The sequence below is a fragment of the Humulus lupulus genome, chromosome 4 (assembly GCF_963169125.1).
Source record: "Humulus lupulus chromosome 4, drHumLupu1.1, whole genome shotgun sequence".
Lineage (NCBI taxonomy): Eukaryota > Viridiplantae > Streptophyta > Magnoliopsida > Rosales > Cannabaceae > Humulus > Humulus lupulus.
In genome coordinates this window covers 5,999,389-6,022,247 of record NC_084796.1, presented here as the reverse complement: position 1 = coordinate 6,022,247, position 22,859 = coordinate 5,999,389, and the positions used below count along the sequence as shown (strand labels likewise).

The 22,859-nt window shown below is 34.5% G+C and overlaps 1 protein-coding gene across 2 annotated transcripts; it reads right to left on the bottom strand.

Moving 5' to 3' along the window:
- Nucleotides 1-8,477: 8,477 nt before the first annotated feature.
- On the bottom strand, nt 8,478-15,133 carry LOC133829808 (uncharacterized). Of its 2 annotated transcripts, XR_009891877.1 has the most exons (3): nt 14,842-15,133; nt 9,982-12,283; nt 8,478-9,184 (listed from the first exon to the last, which is right to left on the bottom strand). XR_009891877.1 is itself a non-coding variant. In XM_062259605.1 (2 exons), the coding sequence occupies exon 2, from the start codon at nt 10,993-10,995 to the stop codon at nt 10,249-10,251; it is 747 nt and encodes a 248-aa protein (XP_062115589.1). In that variant the 5' UTR covers nt 10,996-12,283; nt 14,842-15,133; the 3' UTR covers nt 9,199-10,248. The 2 variants fall into 2 exon arrangements, 1 of the variants encoding a protein (XP_062115589.1); XM_062259605.1 differs by lacking the exon at nt 8,478-9,184 and having other exon boundaries at nt 9,199-12,283.
- Nucleotides 15,134-22,859: the final 7,726 nt, after the last annotated feature.

Below are 22,859 nucleotides of genomic sequence, written 5' to 3'. Positions count from 1 at the left end.
CTTTCCTCCATAGTGTTTAGGTTAGAGAAAGAATCTTATAAATAAACAATCTTTGAAGATGAAACTAGGGTTTAGGGAAAGAGATTTTTTATTGTTAGGGATATGGTTTAGCACAAAATTTTAATGTTATATAATTCAAATAAAACAAAACCCAAGACAACCTAGTTCATAGTAGAGGAATAACACATATAAGATCAAGTGATAGTGTGGACCTTTGGAGAGAAACAATTAGTTACATAAAATCATAAAGATTGTGATTTTATGTAAATCAAAGGAGATGATAGAAGGCTTGACACAAATTGGATTTCTTGTCCAAAAATCTCTATTCCTAGTCTCCCCTTAGAGATTGTTTGAAGCTACTATTAGTTGGAATGAGATTAGTATTTACAAGCCTTAATCTTCATGCAAGTCAAGCTTTCTTGATGAAGATCTTGAAGAAAACCAGTAATCTTTGTAAGCTAGAGAGGGGGGGTTAAGAGAAAGAGTGTAGAGTCATCAATTCACCAAAGTCTCAAATGAACGACCCCAAACTTGCCCCAAAATGCCTCCAAACTTTTTGGGTACTCTTATATACTCCAAAGAAGCACTCTAGACCCAAAAGATAATTTATAGAAGCCTATACTAGAAGTCAACCCTCCATGTTGACTTTAGTGAAATCGTTATGGATTTTGAACCTTTTTGTGCCTAACCAATTTCACTATGCATTTAACTAATCCTAATAGGCTCTTCCAGAGATACTTGTGCAACAACGAAACCCAATTAACTCGAGAGACAGCTGCATGTCATTTATGGCAACTATAGGACCCTCAAACTCATACACAACGAGAAATATTCAGTGGAGATTGATCAATTCACCAAAGTCTCAAATGAACAAACCCAAACTTTCCCAAAAATGCCTCCAAACTTTTTGGGTACTCTTATATACTCTAAAGAAACACTTTGGACCTAAAAAGATAATTTATAGAAAGCTATACTAGAAGTCAACCCTCCATGTTGACTTTAGTGAAATCGTTATGGATTTTGAACATTTTTTTGCCTAACCAATTTCACTATGTATTTAACCAATCCTAATAGGCTTTTCCAGAGATACTTGTGCAACAACGACACCCATTTAACCCGAGAGACAGCAACATGTCATTTATGGCAACTATATGACCCTCAAACTCACACACAATGAGACGTATTCGATATCAGGAAAATAGTTCAAGAAACAATAGGAAGTCTTGAATGAAAGACATGTCCATCGATTGATTACATTTTAGTTTATTCTCTACAAATTGCATAGATGTTCTTTCACCCATCTCATTTGGATGATCTTCGCTGCCTAACTCTTGAACATCGTCCTTAACACCCATGGTAGCACCAAAAATTTTACTGTCCAACTGAAATTATTTGCTGTGAACCTCCAAAGACCCATCTTCAATGTTGAACCTAGATAGTAACCATGTTATGAGTTTTCTTCTCATAGTACAATTTTTCATCCCTAAAAGTGTCCCAAACCCCTTTTTCTTTTACCATGTCTTTCTGATCCTGATTCTTATTCAACATAACGAAAAAAAGGCCTACAAGGTGAGCATTTATAATCTAATTTCTTTGGGTCAACTATTTTTTACTCCTGTTTAGCAATGAAAGATAACTTGTCACTGGAAAACAGGAAAATAAAGCCAGAAAAAACTTTAAATTAACAATTTCATATCAATATCTTCAACAATTTACCAATCAACGAACACAACAATTACCAAGAAACATAATATCCTATGCCAGCTCATTCCAAAATTCACTTAATGAATCTAAACCTAGTTCTTTCTCAATAAGATACCAATCAAAAGAACTTTAAAATAGATTATACTCTCAATTGTATAGAAGCCAAGTAGATTGCTTTAATTACTTAGTTACGTAACCACTTAGCTCTAGTAACGTAACAAAAGTAGTTGCTCGCATAACATGAATTGATTTACTTGAAATAAAATTCTACACCCTATACAAAATTGGATCATGAAATGCAAAATCAGCCCAAGCATAGATGGCAAAAGGCCAAAACAATAGCATATATAATAAGCAAACGAAACTAACACTACCAGAAATTTGGCATTTACCTACATATATTTATTGGTAGCTAAAGAATTCTTTTACCTACAATTATATTTTCGTAGCGACTATTGGTAGGGGATTCCTTAAGAAAACGTGTGGGGCTATAAAATTTATTATTACCTACCATTAGTATTGGTAGGTATTAGATTTACCTACGATTATTTTTTGAGGGAAATGTTTTAACGATTCCCACTTATTTTTCCCTCCCATTTTTACATGATTAAACAAAAAGGTGATGTGGCTGCAAAAAAAAAGTGATGTGGCTGCTGACATGTGATGAATATGGTGACGAATACATGTGGGCGTATCACTACGTGACACGTGGCACTAATATATATATATATATTAAAAAATAAATTATAAAATTATATAAATTAAAATTTAATTAATAATATTTTTAATTTAATATATTTTTTTATATAAACCTAAAATCTATCTAACCCTAACATTTATCTAACTCTCACTCTCTCATCTGCCGCCTCCCTCACTCATGATGTTCTTCTCCATTTTCGACTCCCTCCATTTTTGACTCCCTCTCATGAGATCTCTCATCAGCCGCCTCCTTTACTCACGACCTCTTCTCCATTTTCATACTCCCTCTTAACATCTCTCCCATTTTTGGACCACTCTCCGAGGTCGACTGGCATTTTCAGACCTCTGTCCATGGTCATCGATGCTTGCTCTGAGCCACTGCCATTTTTCTTTGAATCTCCAAGCCGCCACACTCATCCTTTGAACCCCTGAGCCGCCACCATCGTTGTTCACTTCTCTGAGCCTCTGCCATTGTTGTTGAGTTATCTGAGCTGCCTCCATCGTTGTTGAGTTCTCTGAGCCGCTTCCATCTTTGTTGGTCAGTTTTCTTTGGGTAGTTTTTCATTTTCAAATTTGTGTAATTCCTTTGTAATTACTATTGGTAATGTCTCTGATTTTTTGTTTAAAGTTTGATTTTGGCTTCTTTAGAGGCTTTGATTATTTTGAATTGGGTGGATTGGCCTGGCTTTGAGATTTTTATGGTGGCTTTTACGTTGGATTGGTGGCTGTAAAAATTTTGGAAGTTTGGTTGTTGGTGGCTTTGAGTTTCGGAAAAATTGGCTTGGTGGCTTTGAGGTATAAATCTATGATTTTTTTTTATTAAATCCCCACTGATCTGAATGATTAATGATGATTCATTTTTCTGAGGCTTTGTTATTTTTGTTGTGAGGCTTTGTTATTGTTGTTCTGAGGCATTGTGAATGTTATGCTTTGAGAAAATTATGTTTTGATGATTACTGTGTTTCGAGTGTGTTTCGGGTCTGAGTTGTTTCACTGTAATTTAGTTGTGATTTTGTTTAGAGTTTTTTAGTTATGTGTCATTGTTGTAATCTGGTTTATGTTTTCATTGTTATGCTTTGAGAAAATTATGTTTTGATGATTACTGTGTTTCAGGTCTGAGTTGTTTCACTGTTATTTAGCTGTGATTTTGTTTAGAGTTTTTCAGTTATGTGTCATTGTTGTAATCTGGTTTATGTTTTCATTATTATATTCTGGTTCATTTTTTTTTAATTGTCCTTAGTCTTTGAACTGTTATTTGTGTTGGGGTATTGTTTATGCTCAGAGAGTTATGAACTATCACTTGCAACACTTATTTGTTTTTCAGAAATGCTTTTTACCTTACTTTGTTCGCTATGTTCAAAATCTGCATCTTTTTTTGGATGTGTCTTGATTTATATATTTTTTTTATCTGTCTTGTTTTAATTTTTTTTTTTGGCCAATGATGTTTAAAAATGGTTATGTTTGGTGATTATGTGGCTTCTTGTGCCCATATATATATATATATATATATATATATTAGTATACCAAGTCATGTAAATGCCCTTAATAATTCATATTATATAAATTTCTGAAATCTTTGTGATGATCAAAGTGGAGATATTTTATAATGATGTAATATTGTATTAAGTTTTGAAGAATGAGAAGTATAAATATTCAGATTGTACAAAAGTTTGTATATTATCTTAAGCTTATTATTGAATATTTAGTAAGTTTATCTTTAATTGTCTCATGTTCCTCAAGTTTATCTTATTAATGAAATTTTTTTCCATCAAGTGATAAACTTAATGTACTCATGTTTTTTTCTATTAAAAAAAGTCTTCATAAAGTAATCAAATAAAGCATTAATGTTTTATAATTTTTAATTTTTTCTCAATGATCAACTCATTTGATTTTAAAATGTAACTTCAAAACGGTAATTTTTTAAAATGTTATTGAAATTAATAATTTATGACCCAAAAATAAATTTTTTTTAATTTTTAAAAGCATTCATCTTTAAAAATTCCAAATAAATAAAATAAAGCGATTTTATTAATAAATTTAATTAAAAAAAATAGTGTGCATAAGGGTAAATTTTAAATAAAAAGACTTTATTAATAAAATTTAGAAATTGTTTCCCCATTTAGTAGTAAAATTTTATAATTTATTTTATGAAATGTAAATCATAAAGTAATTTAAAAAATTGATTTTATGATAAAATTTGAATCAATAAAATAAAGAAACTTTATGGTAAAATTTAAATAAAATGATTTATTTTATGATAAAAATTAAATTAATAAGATTAAGAAAATCGCATTTGGTAATAAAATTTTATAATTTATTTCATAAAATGCAAATTATAAATTTGTGTCAACTACATAATATGTTTCATAAAATTCAAACTTGTTAACTTTTTTTTAGTTATTGTTATTAGGAAGGTGTCAAAATACCAGCAGAGTTAGATTTGTTATGGATCGAAGTTGGATAAACATACTTGATAAGTTATCACCAGAATATGTTGTTGGTATAAATGAATTTATAAGTGTTGCAAGTGAGCCCATTAACTCTAATGGGATGGTGTTATGCCCGTGCCGATGATGCATGAATAAACAATCACAATCTATATATGTATTCTAATCTTTTTTTTATTTTATAAAATTGTTAGTTATCATGGCACCTGGACGTAGTTCAACTCGTTCCATTGCCCATGCTCAACAAGATGGACTAGTTGATGAGTCTAATACTGCTAGGCAACAACCTTGTCGCATTACTCATTCCACCATTCATACTCAGTAGGCTAGTCAACAACCAGATTTCCGTATCACTCGCTCTACTATTCATGTTCTACCACCTCGACCAAATGCCCCCCCCCCCCCCCCAACCCGCTCTAATACTCAGGGTGAAAAAGATAAATTATTATGGACATTTTATCTTTTATGTTTGTTTGTTTGAACATTTTATAATATATGTTTATTTAATTTTATAAAAGTTGTTTGTTTTTTAATTAATTAAATTAATTTATCATCTATAAATAATTAATTTTAAATATTTTCCAAAATAATAATTCAATACTACTTACCAATAAATTATACTATTGCCTACACATATTTAAGTGTAGGTAAATGTGAGAACCTAATACACAGCCACGTGGCCAAATAAGCTACTGCCATATGTAATACCTACTAATAAATTAAATTATTGCCTACACATATTTAAGTGCAGGTAAATGTCCGAACCTAATACACTGCCACGTGGCCCAATAAGCTATTGTCACGTGCCACATCATCTGCCACGATGGAAGACACGTCATTTTCCATGTCATCTTTCCTGATACATAATTGCCACGTCATGTGCCACATGGAGTGCCACATCACTTGCCACGTATAATGCCACGTCAAACACTAGGTGTAACAACCCAAATTTACTAATAGGGCTTAAGGGCCTTGATTAGTGTGCTGGGAGGGAATAATTGGAATATATGTGATTTAATGATTTAAAGCATGTTATATGACTATTTGAATATTTGAGATGCATGACTATGTGTATTAGTATGCATGTAGGCCCTGATTAGGTTAAAAGGGCATAATCATAATTTTGGCCCGTTGCGGGCATAATTGTATATATATGTGATAATTGTTGAGACCACATTATTATGTGGATATATCTGTGATCTGTGATTCGAGACGATCCTAGTGAGCAAATTATCGTAAAAATCACGGCAGGGATTTATACCCGGCACGGGGTGAGCCTGGGGGTATAAATGAGAATTTAGAGAATATATTGAGGTTAATTTTGATAATGAGGAATATAATTGGTGATTAATTAGGTATCGGGAGGTAAGTGGAAAATATTAGAGACACTCGAGGAATTAGCGGGAATTGGGGTGAAATGACCAAAACGCCCTAGATGAACTTAAATGTTTAAAATTAAAAGGGAAGGCATTATGGTCATTTGGCTTGCAAGGGATAGGTATGTTGAGGCTTTATACTTAGTGGGAATTGTAGAAAAAGGTAGAAGGCTGAGGAAAGAAAGAAAAGAAGGAAAAGAAAGAAAAAGAAAAGGAAGGAAAACAGAGTAGTTCTCTTAGGGTCGGTTTGTGGTTCTCTCACCATATCTCTTCATTCTTCTTGGAGCAAAACTCAGAAGGGAGCTAGGTTAAGCTGAGTAACAAGAATACTAAGCTAAGGTTGAAGGGTTGGCAAGGGGTTAGCAGGAACACACCAATACTTGAGGTAAGCCTTTGGAGTTTTCAGTTTCTGGTTTGGCTAGTTTGAATTATGGTATCTAATCTAAGTTGATGGGAATTTTAGGGGAACTCAAGCCAAGGAATTGAGGAAGAACAAGCTAAGGAGGTCTAGAGGCTAACTTGAAATCGAATTTCCATCAAAGGTATAAATTCTAAGCTTTAAACTTTGAAGTTCTGATTGTGTTTTGCTGAGTTCTGAAGTCCAGGAGCAGCTATGGTGAATTTTGGGATTAGGGGTGTATGTGGTTAGACTTTGTATGGTTATGATGCTTGGGATGAGTTGGACATGTTAGTGAGCTTGATTTTGGAGTTTGGTGAAAGTTTGGGGAAGTTTTGGTTAAGTTTGGCTCGGGGAAATCGCAGGAAGGAAAAGTGCAGCATTGGCTGTCTGTGACTAGCGCTACAACACTAGCCTTTGGGTGCTGTAGCACTAGGCCAAGTTTGCTGAGGGCATTTTGGTTCTGTTTGTAGCGCTGTAGCGCCCTCCAATGAGCGATGTAGCGCTACCTGTGTTCAGAAAGGGATTTTAGGGTTATTTTCAAGGGTTTTTGACCAAGGGTTCGGGGTTCGATTCCACCACCCTGTTTGGTGGAATAAGGACTTCCCAAGGGCTCGGGATTGGTCTCGAAGCTAGGTTATGGACTTGAGGGCTGGTTATGACTTTGGTCTATAATTGTGGCTAGGTTCGCGCTAGGGCTCGGGAAGGATCGTGCTTGAGGATCACAGTGAACAAAGCTAGCAAATCTAAAGGTAAGAAAACTGCACCCGGTTATATGTTTGTGATGGGACTAAGTGCTCCTAATATCTGTATAATGTCAATGATGGTATTATGCCATGGGACAGTTGATAACGGCCTAAGGGTGTCGTACACAATATTTGCGCATAGGGCGCGGCTTGGCCACTGGTAGCCGAGGACAGCTTAATATTTACTGAGCTCGGTTTAAGTGGGCCGGAGTCAGTGGGATAACGGAGGGTGCAGCCTGAGGGCGCTAACCCTAGTTATCACTTGTGAAATGATGCATGATATGAGTTGATATGTTAATATGCTGAATACTTGGTTATTCTGAATGTTTTTATGATTGAGAACATGTTTATGCAATATGAGATATTGGATTGTCTGTTGAATGCTTATGCTCTGTTGTTGTGTTTTCTTGCTGGGCCTTGGCTCACGGGTGCTACGTGGTGTAGGTAAAGGCAAAGGCAAGTTGGACCAACCCTAAGATGGAGAGCTGTGGGGTTGAATGTACATAGCCAGTTGTTCGGTTGCCATGGTGATATCGCCCAATAAACTCCTAAGCGGTCGCAGTAGTAATCGGGCTATGTCGTATCCACAGAGAGGTAAAATACAAAATTAAAAGAAAGATTAGTAAGTTAAAAATCATAAACTTTGGAAAAATGTGAATTTGAAAAAGAATATAAACATTAAATGAATAAAATCGAGGAATTAGAATCAGAAAGAAAGTATGGAAGGCATAAGTTTCATTCATGCAAACATATATATATTTTAAAAATTGATTCATAATACTCAACTATAATTCTACACCATTAATTATAGTTGGAAAATATATATATATTAAAGCTCACCTTAAAATATGTTCTTTAATTAAATTATACTAACTTCTAATTTTAAAACCTATCATATTATATACTTTAGAGCGACAAAATACCAATGGCAGAATGCAGTAAAAAGCATATAATATAACAAATATTCTAAATTAAATTAAAAACCTAAATTATATAAGAAGAGCATGACTAGACTTATGTAAAAGATAATAATAAATTTAGAACAAAAATTAGAAGAAAATAAATTTAATTGTAACAAATATATAGAAATGAAGAACAAAATAAAGAATCAATATATTAAAAATATAATGTAACACATGAACTCCACTGTAGCCTTTCCACAAGAAAATTTAGCGTAAAATAAGCATTGTTTTCACTCAAGAAAATGTAAAAGAAAAATAGGAAAAGTAAGTGTTTTTCTCTCCAATACTCTCTACACTCTCCTTACACAATCTGATATCATTTTTACCCCATTTGGTCCTCTATTTATAGTGTAAATAAGGCTCAAAACGTGTAAAAATGTGTAAAAAATAATGGGGAAAGTGGCTCAAAAAGCTGATGAAAATGGGAAGTGGTTGCTGGTAAAATGGAGACACGGACTGACGACGTGGGGAACATGGCAGGCGGCTGGTCGGGGCATGGGGGAGCAGCAGGCGACGTGGCACGCATTGGTTGGCTCGGGCTGGCTGGCACGTCAGACATGTGGCAGGGTGGCAGCGTCAGGTGGCAGGTGGTGCAGCTGGCGGCTCGGCTGGCGTGCGGCTCGGCGGCTTCGTCAGGCTGCTGGTGGGACGCGTGGCACGTTCTGGAGGATCGGTTGGCGTGGACGAATGGCAGATTGACACGTGGCAGCGAGAGGGAGCAGCTGAAACTTGGGTTTGGGCTCCATTTTGGGCCTATTTCTCCTTCAAAAATACCACTTTATCATCATTTTTTTCAATTTTAATTCTTTCTTTCTCCTTTCTTTTTCTTTGTGTCAAAAATATATTTTATTTCCTGAAAATTAAACACAAATTAAATTAAAATTAATATTTTCAAATATAAAATATATAACAATAAATCCATGAAAATATTAATTAAAACTTAATTAATTTTACACTTTAAGATTAATAAAATGATATTTTTGAGCACTAATCACATGGCCGAGGAGTGGATCAGGACAGAGATTGCCTAATTGTTTGTTTTGCCTTAATATGGCTAATGCTGTATTTAGTTCTTGAATCTTTTGTAAAAGGTTTTAATCTTAACTTTTTTTGGGATCCCATGTAAACAGGAAATGTTTCTTTATAAGAAATGTGACTTTTGAAACCAAAACATTTTAACCCTAGTTCCTTTATAGTTTCAGTAACACGTTCTTAATTAGATGACTTGATTAGAAAGTCTAGCACTTTTATAAACACACAGTGTAATGGTCTTGGCTATCCAGGGCGTTACACTAGGTCAATGATGCTGACTCATTTTTTGTGGGGCCCACACGATTTTTACCTACCAATATACTAATCGTAGGTAATTATACCTTTCTCGACTAACTATTACCTACCAATAGGTTATTGGTCAAAATTGGTAGGTAAAGGGATTGACCTACCAATGCACCAATTTTACCCACAAATAAAATTGGTAGGTAAAGGCAGAATTTCTTGTATAACTCCCTTTCTCCCCAACCAAGCAAAAATGCACAAGGAAAAATCAGTTCAACACTGCCTCAGAAAAATGTAAAAAAAAAAATCCAAATGTGTGTAATGACCCAAATTAAGCGATACTAGAACATATACTATCGAGGATAGGAATCTGACCTGTAACTGCTAGTTACTAGCATTGGCTCCTCCCTGGGTCAAGGCAAAGACTTTGGTCTGGAACCATCGTTTAATCCCTTTTCTCCTTTTGCTTGAGCTGTGGACATTCCTTCTTTCGATGACTTTCCTAACCATAGTTGAAGCATCCCTTGATGTTTGCATGACATTCCCCAAGATGTTTCTTTTGGCCCTTAGAGCATTCGGATATTCTACATAACTCGACTTATTGCCTCCATTGTTTGTCCGTGCTCTTTTATCACCATTGGCCTACTTATCATTAGGACGCCTTCTCTTCTGACCATTACTATTACTATTGTTATGCTGACGACTGTTGTTGTGGTTGTTTCGACCATTCTGAGGTTGACCTTGCTGTTTAGGCTCAGGCTTACTAGCCTTCTCCTTACTAACATTCGCCTGAAGCCTTTCTACTTCTATTGTCGTTTCTAGAACATCGGCATAGGTAGTATTTCTCAAGTTTGCTAGCTTAACCCCTAATTCAATCTTTGGTCTAAGTCCTCTAACGAACTTGGTCACCCTCATAAAGTCAGTCGGAACCAACTGTGGTGCAAACTTGGCTAATCTGTCAAACTGCCGAGCATATTCTACTACCGTTAAGTTGCCCTGCTTCAAAATAGCGAACTCCTCGACCCTTGTAGCGATGACTGCCGAGTTGTAATACTTCTTGTGGAACAGCTCCACAAATCTTCTCCATATCATGGTGGCGACATCGTTAGTCTGCTGAACTAAGTCCCACCATATTCTAGCATCCTTCTTAAGCAGAGAAGAAACGCAGGATATGCGGTTCGCGTTGCCGAGATTCATACGTGCTAGGATCGGCTCCACATTTCTGAGCCATTCTTCTGCCTTAAAGGGTTCTGTTGTCCCTTCAAAGTTTGGAGCGTGTTGCTTACGAAACCGCTCATAGATTAGCTCCATGTGTTGAGCTGGGTATGGCGCATAGTTCGCCATTGGCCATCCCCCATAAGGACCTACTTGATGGGGTACTTGAGCCATCTACTGAGGTTGTGGTTGCGGCTGAGGTGGAGGCTAAGTCTGAGTCTGCTGTCGTTGTTGCTACAGTAATTCCTCCACTTGTTGTCACAGTTTGGCGACGGCGGCGCTCTTTCTTTAGTAGCAACATTGATTGTATGCCTTCCCCTTCTGCGAACTGGAGGGGCTTCATAAGTTTCAGGAGCAACGCTTGAGGCATTGGCGTTGTTGCGAGCAGATCTTCTGAACGACATCTTCAGCAAAAGTTCTAACAGTCGAGAACATGTTAGAACTTACCATATTAGGCTCTAAGGCAAAACTTAATCTAAGAAAACATAACTCAGACCTATTAATTATGATTTCTTATGAAAAAAAAAATTATGTAAGCCTTCTTTATAATTAGGGTGTGTTTCTAAACTTAAAAAAAAAAAGCCATCTTTATTATTTTCTAAGTGTATTTCTAATTATCCTATATGACTTAATTTTCAGGCTCGAAACTCATCGTTGTTCCAAAGTTAACCATACTGAGGGAGGGCTGGGATCAGTAAAATCGTTCCCACTACTATGGCCCCCTAACTCTCAATATAGAAACTTGGTTCATTGATTTGTATCCACCCTCACCGAACTTAGTCATTATTTATTTTATTTATTATTTATTATGATTGCAAAAGAAAAATCAAACTCATACATGATAACAAAATAACCATGATATTAGCTTGGAAAAAAAAATTCACTATGTACAATCATAAATGCAAAGATAATAAATAACGAAAAAGATAAACTAATTTACCAATATTATTAACTGAAAACATAAGGGCTAAAACATTAACTAAGCACATAATCATAACAACTACAACATAAACAACTTACATTGGCGGTTAGATTCGGAGCTTGAGCGTGTGTATCAAGGAGAACTTCATGCTAATGGACCGTTTCTCTGATACCAACTGTAATGACCCAACTATTCCTAAGACCTTGGACCATTAGATCTACTATACATAACTACTATTTTGGGAAAGATACATAAGAAATAATATAACTAATTTTATTAAATCTTGAAATATTGTATCAAATACATAATAATAGAAAATATTGCATGGGTACCCATTGTTTAAAATATAAAACATAATTTTAAACTAAAGAAAATTGTTTACAGAACTAAATGCGGAAAAAAACATGATTTAAAAGACTAAAAAAAATAAATAACTTCATCCTCGATCGACACGCAGTCCACACATTCCATCCATCCTTAACACACAAGCCAAGCTACCAAGAATCCTTCCGCCTTCCATATTCATTTTCCTGCATCACACTAAAAATAAAGGAATAAGCCTAATGCCCAGCAAGGAAAACCTACTAAAAACATACATCATATATCATAAGCATAAAACTACATCATATACTATAAAACATAATACTATCTAAAACATACATAATAAATCATAAGCATACACTAAAAACATATGACTATAAAAACGTATATCATATAGGACTACAATATTAATGGCCATTAAATCATTAACATGGCATGTGATAAACCATCTAGGTCCCCTGTCTAATATCTGAGGTAGGTTAGATCACATGGTAGTATATGATAACCCATCTAGGTCCCCTGTCTAATATCTGAGGTAGGATAAACAATAACTCTAAACCATGAAAATGATAAAATAATCTTGGGGCTTGCTATCTAAGCAAGTCATATGCCCAAGCGACTAAAAACATAATCTTGGGTCTTGTTATCTAAACAAGTCATATGCCCAAGGACTACAAAACATATCATACATATACTTATTATAGCATAAACATATCATAACATAAACATAGCATAACATATCATACAAACATGCAAGATCTATCCTATTTTCCTTACCAAAATACCGGGATGATGAGAACAAAGTCAGGATTTTGGAACACTCCTAAAAACCATTAATAGAGAGGTGAGTTTTCTAAAAGAAAGAGATGAAGAGGAATGAACTAAACCATCGAGAAGATACTTACCAACAAGAAATCTCAAGTTCGAAGAACTTAGATGCCTAACCAAGAATAGAGAAGATTGAGTTAGGAATTGAGTAGAGAAAAACTATAAGAACTAACAATACAGAAAAGGAACTAAGAATAGTAATACCTTTGAAATTGCTATGACCGAACTACACCTCGAAACCGAAATACACTCTATGAACCTTACTTCCCAAGTGTCTAATAAACTTAGAATGACAAAGCTTATAACCCCAACCCAAATGTTTATCACTCTATAGTCTCACTAGCACCTAGAAGGCTCTGATCAATGCTTGAAGAATGAATGGAAAAGCTTGGTGCTAGGTCCTATTTATAGAGTTCTAGGAATAAAAATCTTCTAATTATAATCCAAATTTAAATTTAAATTTAAAATAGAATCATAACTTCTAACTTTCTAAATCCCGTAACTCTAAACTAACCTACAGTAAAATTAACATATCTGGAGCTGTAGGACTCCGATTTAAAATATATTTATACAGTTAGAAAGCTAATTAAATTATCTACAACTTTTTAGAAATACAATTTTTCGAAATTCATAACATAACTGGCTCAAAAATAGGTTGGAAGTTACAGCACCGTAAAGTTACGAAAAATCTATTTAATTATCTAAATCACAAATAAATAAAATTGTGACAAATGTCATGCTCCTAACAAATTCTGGTGTAGACTAAGTATTATATTTCCCTTATTTTATCATTAAAATAATAAGTCCTTAATAATCATACATATGACAAGTGTCATATTCCTATTGGCTCTATCTAAACCTTTGGCTCTCATGACAAATGTCATATTCTTATTAGCTCTATCTAAACCTTAGGTTATAATAATTATCATATTAATAACCAACAATATTAATCAAACCTTATGTTATAATTAATATTCTTAAACTATAGGTTAAACTTATAAAATCCATAACCATTGCTAGGAGTTTCCAACTAAGTCCCGGCTTGAACCAAAATCCACAGTAATGAACATACTATAACTAATACTAGCTATTACTACTACTACTACTACTACTATCTAACTAGCTAAGTAAATTCTGGGACTCTACAATGTGGGTGCACCCAATGCAGTGCAAAAATAACTATAGAAAATTATACCAATACCACATATTAAAACCCAAAAGCCAATCTAAGATCAATGCAGCAAAATAGCACAAATCCACTCGTGAAAAAACAAGAATCATTATAAAACTAGGACTTCAATCCACCAAAAGATGTACAACAATTTCCATCCAAATTCACAACAGATTATGCATAAACTATCCCTAAAATCATACCACTTGTAGCTATTAAATTCCAAATTCCAGTCCAAACTCACTGCACCAAATTTCAATGAAAAACAACAACAACATAAATTGCAAGCACAACTCCAAAGCAGACCCCAAATTCGAAACAAAAAAGAATTCACTGTGCATAACCATCAATCATGCCCAAAAGAGTGTGCATTTGACAATAAACCTAACGAGGGACAACTAGCAAATACTTGAATCAACTTTTCAAATATGATCAATTTTCCTTTTATAATTCCAAGCTTTAATCCAAATATAATTATTTCTAAATTATCAGTTTACAATCAACTCGCCCCTCCCCTTCTCTCATTTTTTCTCGGAAGCATCTTAACCTTCTCATATTGGTCAAATCAAACTTTCACTTCAATCAAGTGGGAAAATTACTTTTAGCTAAATTGGAAATTTCCAAAACAAATTGCAACTACCGAAATGCAAAAATCCTAACTTTCATAGTTTCTACATTGGCATAGAAATTACTTAATCACAAATAATGGCAAAGCTACAACGAAGAAAACAATTATGTCCAACTAAAATTACACAAGCTAAAAGATGCAACAACTCACCATGAATAGAAGAACTCCACCAAGCCGGACACTTCAATAAACGTCGCTCAAAACACATTGGCCACGACATCGGCGACCCAAAATGCCTACTCAACCTTCAACCCAAAACCAAGAAGGCACTCCAACTATGCCTCTAGAAATTCCCCTTCTCAAATTGACTCTTATGAGTCGGGGGAGGGAAACTTACTCATTTTTCTGGAGATTATTTTAATTAAAAAATAAATAAAGAACTCACAAAGGAGTGAAGATAAACGGTAGCCAGTTAAAAGGAAAAAATTGAGGTATTTCAGTATTTTTGCACCAACTAATGTTTTAACTCAAATCCAGTCGTTCAACCAGAAAAAATACCACATCAAACGACTCAAAATCTTCAAAACTAAGTGAGGAGTGCCAGATGTGCACACACACACACACTAGATACAAATAACGTGCAATGTACATTTGTTTAGTTTTATTTATAGAATTTATTAGTTATTTTTATTAAACTTGTGTTTTATTGTCATATATATTTCAAATAAATAAACAATATTATATATAAAAGAATGACATAAACATATTAAAAGAAAAAAAAAACTAAAATATTTTTTATGATTTTTTTAAAATATATATAATAAGATAACTTTTTTAAATATAAATGATAATTTTTTTAATAAAAATTAAGATTATGTAATATATATTATTGTTATAATGATATTTTATAATATTTAAATTTAAATTTATATTAAAATAAGTATCAAATATCTAATTTTGTATTAAATATTATTATAATAATATTTAAATTCATATTAATATAATTAGTAAAATATTATAATTATATTATATATTATTATAAGAATATTTTATAACATTTAAATTTATATTAATATAATTATTAAATATCTAGTATTGTATTATATATTATTATAATAGTGATATTTTATAATATTTAAATTTATATTAATATAATTATTAAATATGTAGTCTTATATTTAATATTATTTAATAATATTATAATAATAATATTTTATAATATTTGAATTTATAGTAACATAATTAATAAATATTTATTTTTAATTAATTTTAAAATTATATTATGTTAAATATTTAGAATATTATTTTAAATTTAACAAAATAAACCGTTAAAATAAGAAAACGTATTTTTTTTTTTAAACGCTAAATCGGCGTGATAATAGCAGCAAATCCGCTTAGTATGAGTTGTAATTTTAACGAGGTGGCACATTTTCATTCGTGGGACTGAGATTGGGATAGATAAGAGGGATTGGAGATTTCAATCTACTTGAAAGTGGTTAATAAATTGGCCTGTACGTACATCTAATTTTGAGGTCCTCAAGATGCAAACAAAAATTCATTATGAGATAGTTGTGAATTAGCTAGGCTGGGTCCTAGTTCATCTATAACAATGCTGAGTTATTGCTTCTCAATATGAGTAGATAGTTCCAGGCAAAAACAATTAATTAACCATAAATATTGTCACAACCACCAAGCTGTACGGCCATAAAAGACCCATAAATCTCATCCAAAAAAAGTTATTTTGCATTTTGCTTTAGTTTAGTGGGTGGAAATATTTAGACAAAATTAAACAAAGTGCAAAATAGACTATAATCAAAGTGTATTTTCACTAATTAAAACTTCTCTAATGTAATAATATTGGGATCAACGGATTTTTACTACTTTGAGGAGGTTATAAGTTATGAGCATCTTCAACGGAGTGTCAAATTAGTGATACATTATTAAAATATAGCTTACTTTACAAAAGAAATACTTTAATGGTGTGTCAAAAATTGTGTCAAATTTGGCACATGCTAAAAGTTTGGACAAATTTGGTACACAATATAACATGGTGCATATTTTGCATCATTATAAATACTACATTTTTTATTTATTTATATTAGCATTAAATGTTATATTTTTTACTTTATTATTATCTTATACTATGAACAATAAAATATAAAAAAATGATTATTTTTTGTATATTTCAATAAATATCAAATTAGCATTAATAAAATATTAAATTTTACAACAAATTTTACAATTATGCATTGGAGCATAATTGTAATGCCCAGAATCCCTAATGCGGTTTAATGGCTGGATTAGTTGGCTGGGAGGGTCATAACTGTTTAATTATGCCATTAAATGATAATATGTATGTTTATGTGAATTATATTATTATATGATGTTATATGCATGCATATGGGTCCACATTTGATTATTATGATATTTTGGTAATTTGGCCTGTTGTGGGCATATTTGTATATTTGTGTGCATATTGTGATTTATGAATGAGATCCTATTATTATGGAGATATATTCGAGCTATTCGGCATGAGACGATCTTATTATATGAGTTAGCGGTTTTGTCATAATGTGGGTCTATTATTGGGATATTGAATTATGAGAATGTTATTTGATGATAAATTAAGAGTTATTGAGATCATGAGGAAATTCTAAAAGTTTTGGCTATAATATCCCTGGGGTGTTTTTGGGGTCCTGAGCACTAGGTTTGATTTGAGGTTACTTAATCTTGAAGTAGCTTGTCAGATAGAACATACGTTAGAAAACCTCTCGTTCTCTTCCAAATAGTTCGTTTTACTGTTCGAAGCATTTTCGAAGAAATCTCGAGTTCTAGGAGTCGGAATCAGGCAAGGATCGAGGCATAGCGATCCTAGGAAATATTAGAAGCTTCTTGACCGAAGGATTTGACAAGAAACAACCCAATCAAAGGTAATCTAAGTTTAAGTTTTGAGTTTTTAGAGTTTCTAAACTTAGAATTGGCTTTTGTGAATCGTTGAGTTTTTGGTTCGTTTGAGCCTTGGTATTTGATGGTTTTGGATCATTGAGAAGATTGGGAACTTTGATTTGATGATTTGGAAGTGTTTAGGCATGTTTTTGGGAGGTTTTGGATGTTGAAAAACGTGTTTGAGGATGGTTCTGGGTTGGGGGTCGCGGCCCTGTTCTTGGGCGCCGCGGCCCTGTTCTTGGGCGTCGCGGCCCTAGCTCGAAGAAGAAGGTGGTGCTGAAGAGGCCTAAGGGTCACGACGCTTGGGGAAGGTGTAACGCCCTAGCTACCCCAGAACAGTTACGGAGAACGGTGAACCAGAAATTTGACTCGCTACCCGAGTCCTTTGATTAAAAACGTGATCTAGGTGTCATTAACAGGTTAAGGTGTAAAACCAGTAAAAAGGAAAGCGCACTTTTCATAAAGTAAATAAACTGCTCATGAGCCTTTTTAAAATGTTTACAAGTAGTTCACGTTACAAAAGAGTTGCTACAGTTCCAAATATACAACCCCCGCCGGCCTAAGCGGCAAAAATAGGGTAAACCCCTAGTCCCTCTGAGAACTCCTTGACCGTCGCGGTCAAGCGGCCCTGTATGTACATCACATCGCCCAAGCTCTCCACTCAGGGTTGCCCAAGCTTTTCCTTCCCTTTACCTACACCACACAGCACCCATGAGCCGAGGCCCAGCAAGAAAACACAATAAAGCATGATATAATATCAACAACGATCATAATAACCATTCAGGACTAACAGTCCAACAAATAGGTGACGATAGCCAAAAGCCACAATAATGAGCATCGCTCCCTCTAGCCATGTGACGATAGGGTCACCAGGGCTCAACTGAGAAGTGAATCATTCATAAGTTGTTTAGGACAGGTGTATGATGATTAGTCACCAACATAACCTTCCTCACGACTCTGGAGTCGAAACTATGGACAACGTCCCTTAGCCATGTGACAAACAGTCACCGGGGTCATATACCTTGGCTATATTCATCTGGTTGTAAGCCAGGCAAGCGCTTATAAGTTTCTTGACCCTAGGGTCGGTCTGGCATTAATGCTATAGAGCCATTCAATGCATGATTCTCGACTTTAGAGTCGGTCCCTGACTAGTCAGTGTCTCAAATAGGTAAACAACACTCAATAGCATCTAATATGTAATCCATGTCCACATATATTAACCAACATGCCTCAAGTATCAAACCACGCATGTCATATACCTATACAGGGTGCAACTGTATTCAAACACTGTTTTCTTACCTCTGGTTCGAGTGAGAATAATTATATGAACGACCCCTGAGAACGGTCAACCTTTAAATTCCTCGACGGTCACCTGGTCATAACCAAAATATAGGATTCATCAATAAAAATGATAATTGAGGGTTCCCAAACCAAATCCCAGCCCCCGAGACCTCAAAAACTACCCAACCGGGTACTAGGTCCAACCCCGAGGCCTATGGTTTGAATCCCTAAGCTAAAAACCACTTTTAGCAAAATTTGGCCTTATGGGCCGCGGCCCCAAAACGCCGTGCCGCGGCACGCCCCAAGCCCCATCTGCCAGACGCGCATGGGTCGTGGCACACAAAAGCTGTGCCGCGGCACCCAGCCCAATTCAGCCTAAACCCCACGCTCAAACCAGATTTCCCCCTGTGCGTTTTTCTCTCAAACTAGCCTCTCAAACCATCATAAAACCTCCTCCAAACATGTAATTAAACCCCCTTACAACATCCTTATTTCACTCACACCAAACCCCAATCAACTAACACCAAAAACCTCCTTTGATTCATACTTCCCACATCAAGAACATGAATTGAAAACTATAAACAAAAACAGAGTACCAGCTGTGTTAATGGCCAAAACTCACCTTGAAACTTGTCTTGAACCTTCCACACAAGCTAACACAAGTCTCCAATCCAGCCCTTAAGTTTTTCCCTTGGTTGAATCCACAACTAGAGCTCAAAACACCAAAGAAGGAAATGGAGGAATTTGTACGGGAAGAGAAAAGAAACTAACCCCTGTTTTACTCTGTTTTGTTCTACAACCTTCAGCTATTTAAAACAAGTATATCCACCCCTAAAATGACCAAAATGCCCTTATACCATTTCAAGCCTCTTAAACCAACCCAAGGGCAAACTTGGTACTTCTAGCTTAACCCGTTAATCATAATTAACGCTTCCCAATTCCCGCTAATCTCAATATCCTCAACCGCCAATATTTCATAACCCGTTACCCTAAAATCCCCAGTAACGCTATAACCTTTAATATCACCCCGAGACTCACCCCGAGTCCCGAGCTCAAACCTGTTATGACCAAACCGATAAATCATGTTCAAAGATCGTCTCATGTCGAAATACTCGAACCAATCCACATTATAATGTGGTCTCACAATATATCATTCTCATACAAACAAATATTCAATTATACCCTCAACGGGCCAAATTACCAAAATACCCCTATAAACAAATGTGGACTCACATGCATGCATTTAACATCATATAATAATATAATTCTCATAAACATGCATAAACACATTTAATGGCATAATTAAACAGTTATGGCCCTCCCGGCCTACTAATCCAGCCATTAACCATAATAGGGAATCCGGGGCATTACAGAAGGGCTGCGGCGCTTGAGGGCCATCTTGGCCAAAAGTGTGTTTTTGACTTAGGGATTCAAACCTTAGGCCTCAGGATCGATCCTACCACCCGGTTTAGTGAGATTCGATGTCCCGGAGGCTAGGTCTTGGTCTGAGAATATTTTATTATTCATTTTATTGATGGTGTCCCATATTTGGTTATGACTAGGTGACCGTTAAAGGACTAAAAGTCAGATCGTTCTCAAGGGTCGTTCTTTTATTCGTTCTCGCTCGAATCCAAGGTAAGAAAACCGCACCCTGTGTATATGACATGCATGATTGCTGTTGAGGCATGTTGGTTGATAAATGTGGACATTAATTGCATATTAAATGCTAGCGAACATTGTTTACTTGTATATGGAACTGACTAGTCAGGGACACTGACCTAAGAGTCAGAAACGGCACAAGTGTCCTGAACGTAGGGCCAAATGAAGATTAGATCTAATCGATATCAGCATTGAATGGCTCTAAGACATTAATGTTGGACCGACCCTAAGGTCGATGAAATTTATAAGCGCTTGGCTAGTCTAAGACTAGTTACTTAAAGCCAGGGCCTAAGGCCTAGGTGACTGCTTGCCACATGGCTAGGGAACAATGTTCCATTATGTTGGTGACTAGTCATCATGCACCTATCCTGTCTAAGCTAGTGAAATGTTCACTTATCTGTTAAGCCCCAGTGACCCTATCGTCACATGGCTAATGGGAACATAACCCATCTTAGTGACTGTTTCTTCTGTCACTTACCTGTTTTGGACTAAAAGTCCTGAATGATTATTATGATCATTGTTGATATTATATCATGCTATATTGTGTTTTCTTGCTGGGTCTTAGCTCATGGGTGCTATGTGGTGCAGGTAAAGGGAAAGAAAAGCTCACCCAGCCTTGAGTGGAGAGCTTAGATGGTGTTGTGTACATATGCGGCCGCTTGACCACCACGGCCAAGGAGTTCTCAGAGGAACTAGGGGGGTTTACCCTATTTTTGCCGCTTAGGTCGGCGGGTTTGTAAATTTGAACTAGTAATGACCATTTTGAGTTGTAAATAACTTGTGAATGTTTTTTATGGGCCCATGAACAGTTTTATGTATTAAATAAAATATATCATTTCCTTTTAATTGGTTTTCCACCTTAGCATGTTAATAACACCTAGAAGCACGTTTTTAACCAAAGGACTTGGGTAGCGAGTTAAATTTCCGGTTCACTGTTCACTGTAACTGTCCTGGGGTAACCAATACGTTACAATAATGCTAAATTTTGTGCTAAATATACAATATATTGACTTTTTGTGCCAAAAATAGCACAATATTTACATGTCCCATTAGAGATGGTCTAATAAAATTATATATATATATATATAAAACATTGGATATATACACTACATTTAAATCACAATTAAATAATAATTGATAAAACATGTAAAATTCAATATATAAACATTGGCAAATGAAAATGTGACATAAAAATATAGCTACAATGTATATATCTATATAATGTTGGAAATATATAACATTATTTTAGAAGTCTAAATTGGTAATTAATTTAATCATGAATTATTAGAATGTATAAGATGGTATATTTATAAATATATTTAATTAATAAAATTATTTATATGTGGAGGTATATTTTCTTAAGACGAGATAAAGATATTATAACTTATTACAATGCAGAATTTATTTTTATTTTTTATGAAGATTTTAATGTAGGGTTTATTTTATACCTTTTTGGACCCTGTGTTTTTTTCCATTACCTGTTTGGACTCTGTGTTTTGACAAATTACTTTTTGGACATATGTTTTGTAAAATGGTTAAAATAGAACCCTAAACTCGATTTTGGTCAATGTTTTCTCAACTAAAATCACAAATAATTTACCAAACTAACAATTTAGAACAAAAATAAAAGCATTCTGCTTAAAAACTGTGTTGTTATATTCAATTTTTTCTTCATCAAAATTAAGTTTAGAGTTTTATTTTAACAATTTTACAAAACATAGGGTCCAAAAACTAATTTGTCAAAACACAGGGTCCAAACAGGAAATGGGAAAAAACGCAGGATGCAAAAAAGTATAAACCCTTTAATGTATCATATTATTTTAGTTTTTTTTTGTCAGAATATTATTTGAAAATTTTGAGTTTATATGCTTGAAAGTATTCTATAATGGTAAAATATACTCAGCTTAGTAAACATTAGAAAACTATGCTCCAAAATTAAAGTTAGACAAAAAAAAAAACCTTGCTATTCCCTTCCCCACCTACCATGGACCTATTGATCGACCCACCCTCACCCCCACGAATACTGACAAACCTAAATGAATGTAAATTCAAACAATAATGCGATGGTGTAAACTGTTAACCTCATGAATCTGTATAGAAACTTGATTTTATTACAATTATTTAAATGGATTAATTATTTAAATGGGCATCCTTTTTCACTCCTTTCTTCTTCTCTCCCTCTCTCATCCATCCTCATGAATGCCAACCAACCTACACCCACCCTCATAAATGCCGACAGGCCCAAAGGAACAACCAGTGCCCACTTTAGATACCCATTTTAATTTTTACTTATTTATTAATTCTCGTACTTTTATATCAAATTTATAATGAATGTTCCCATT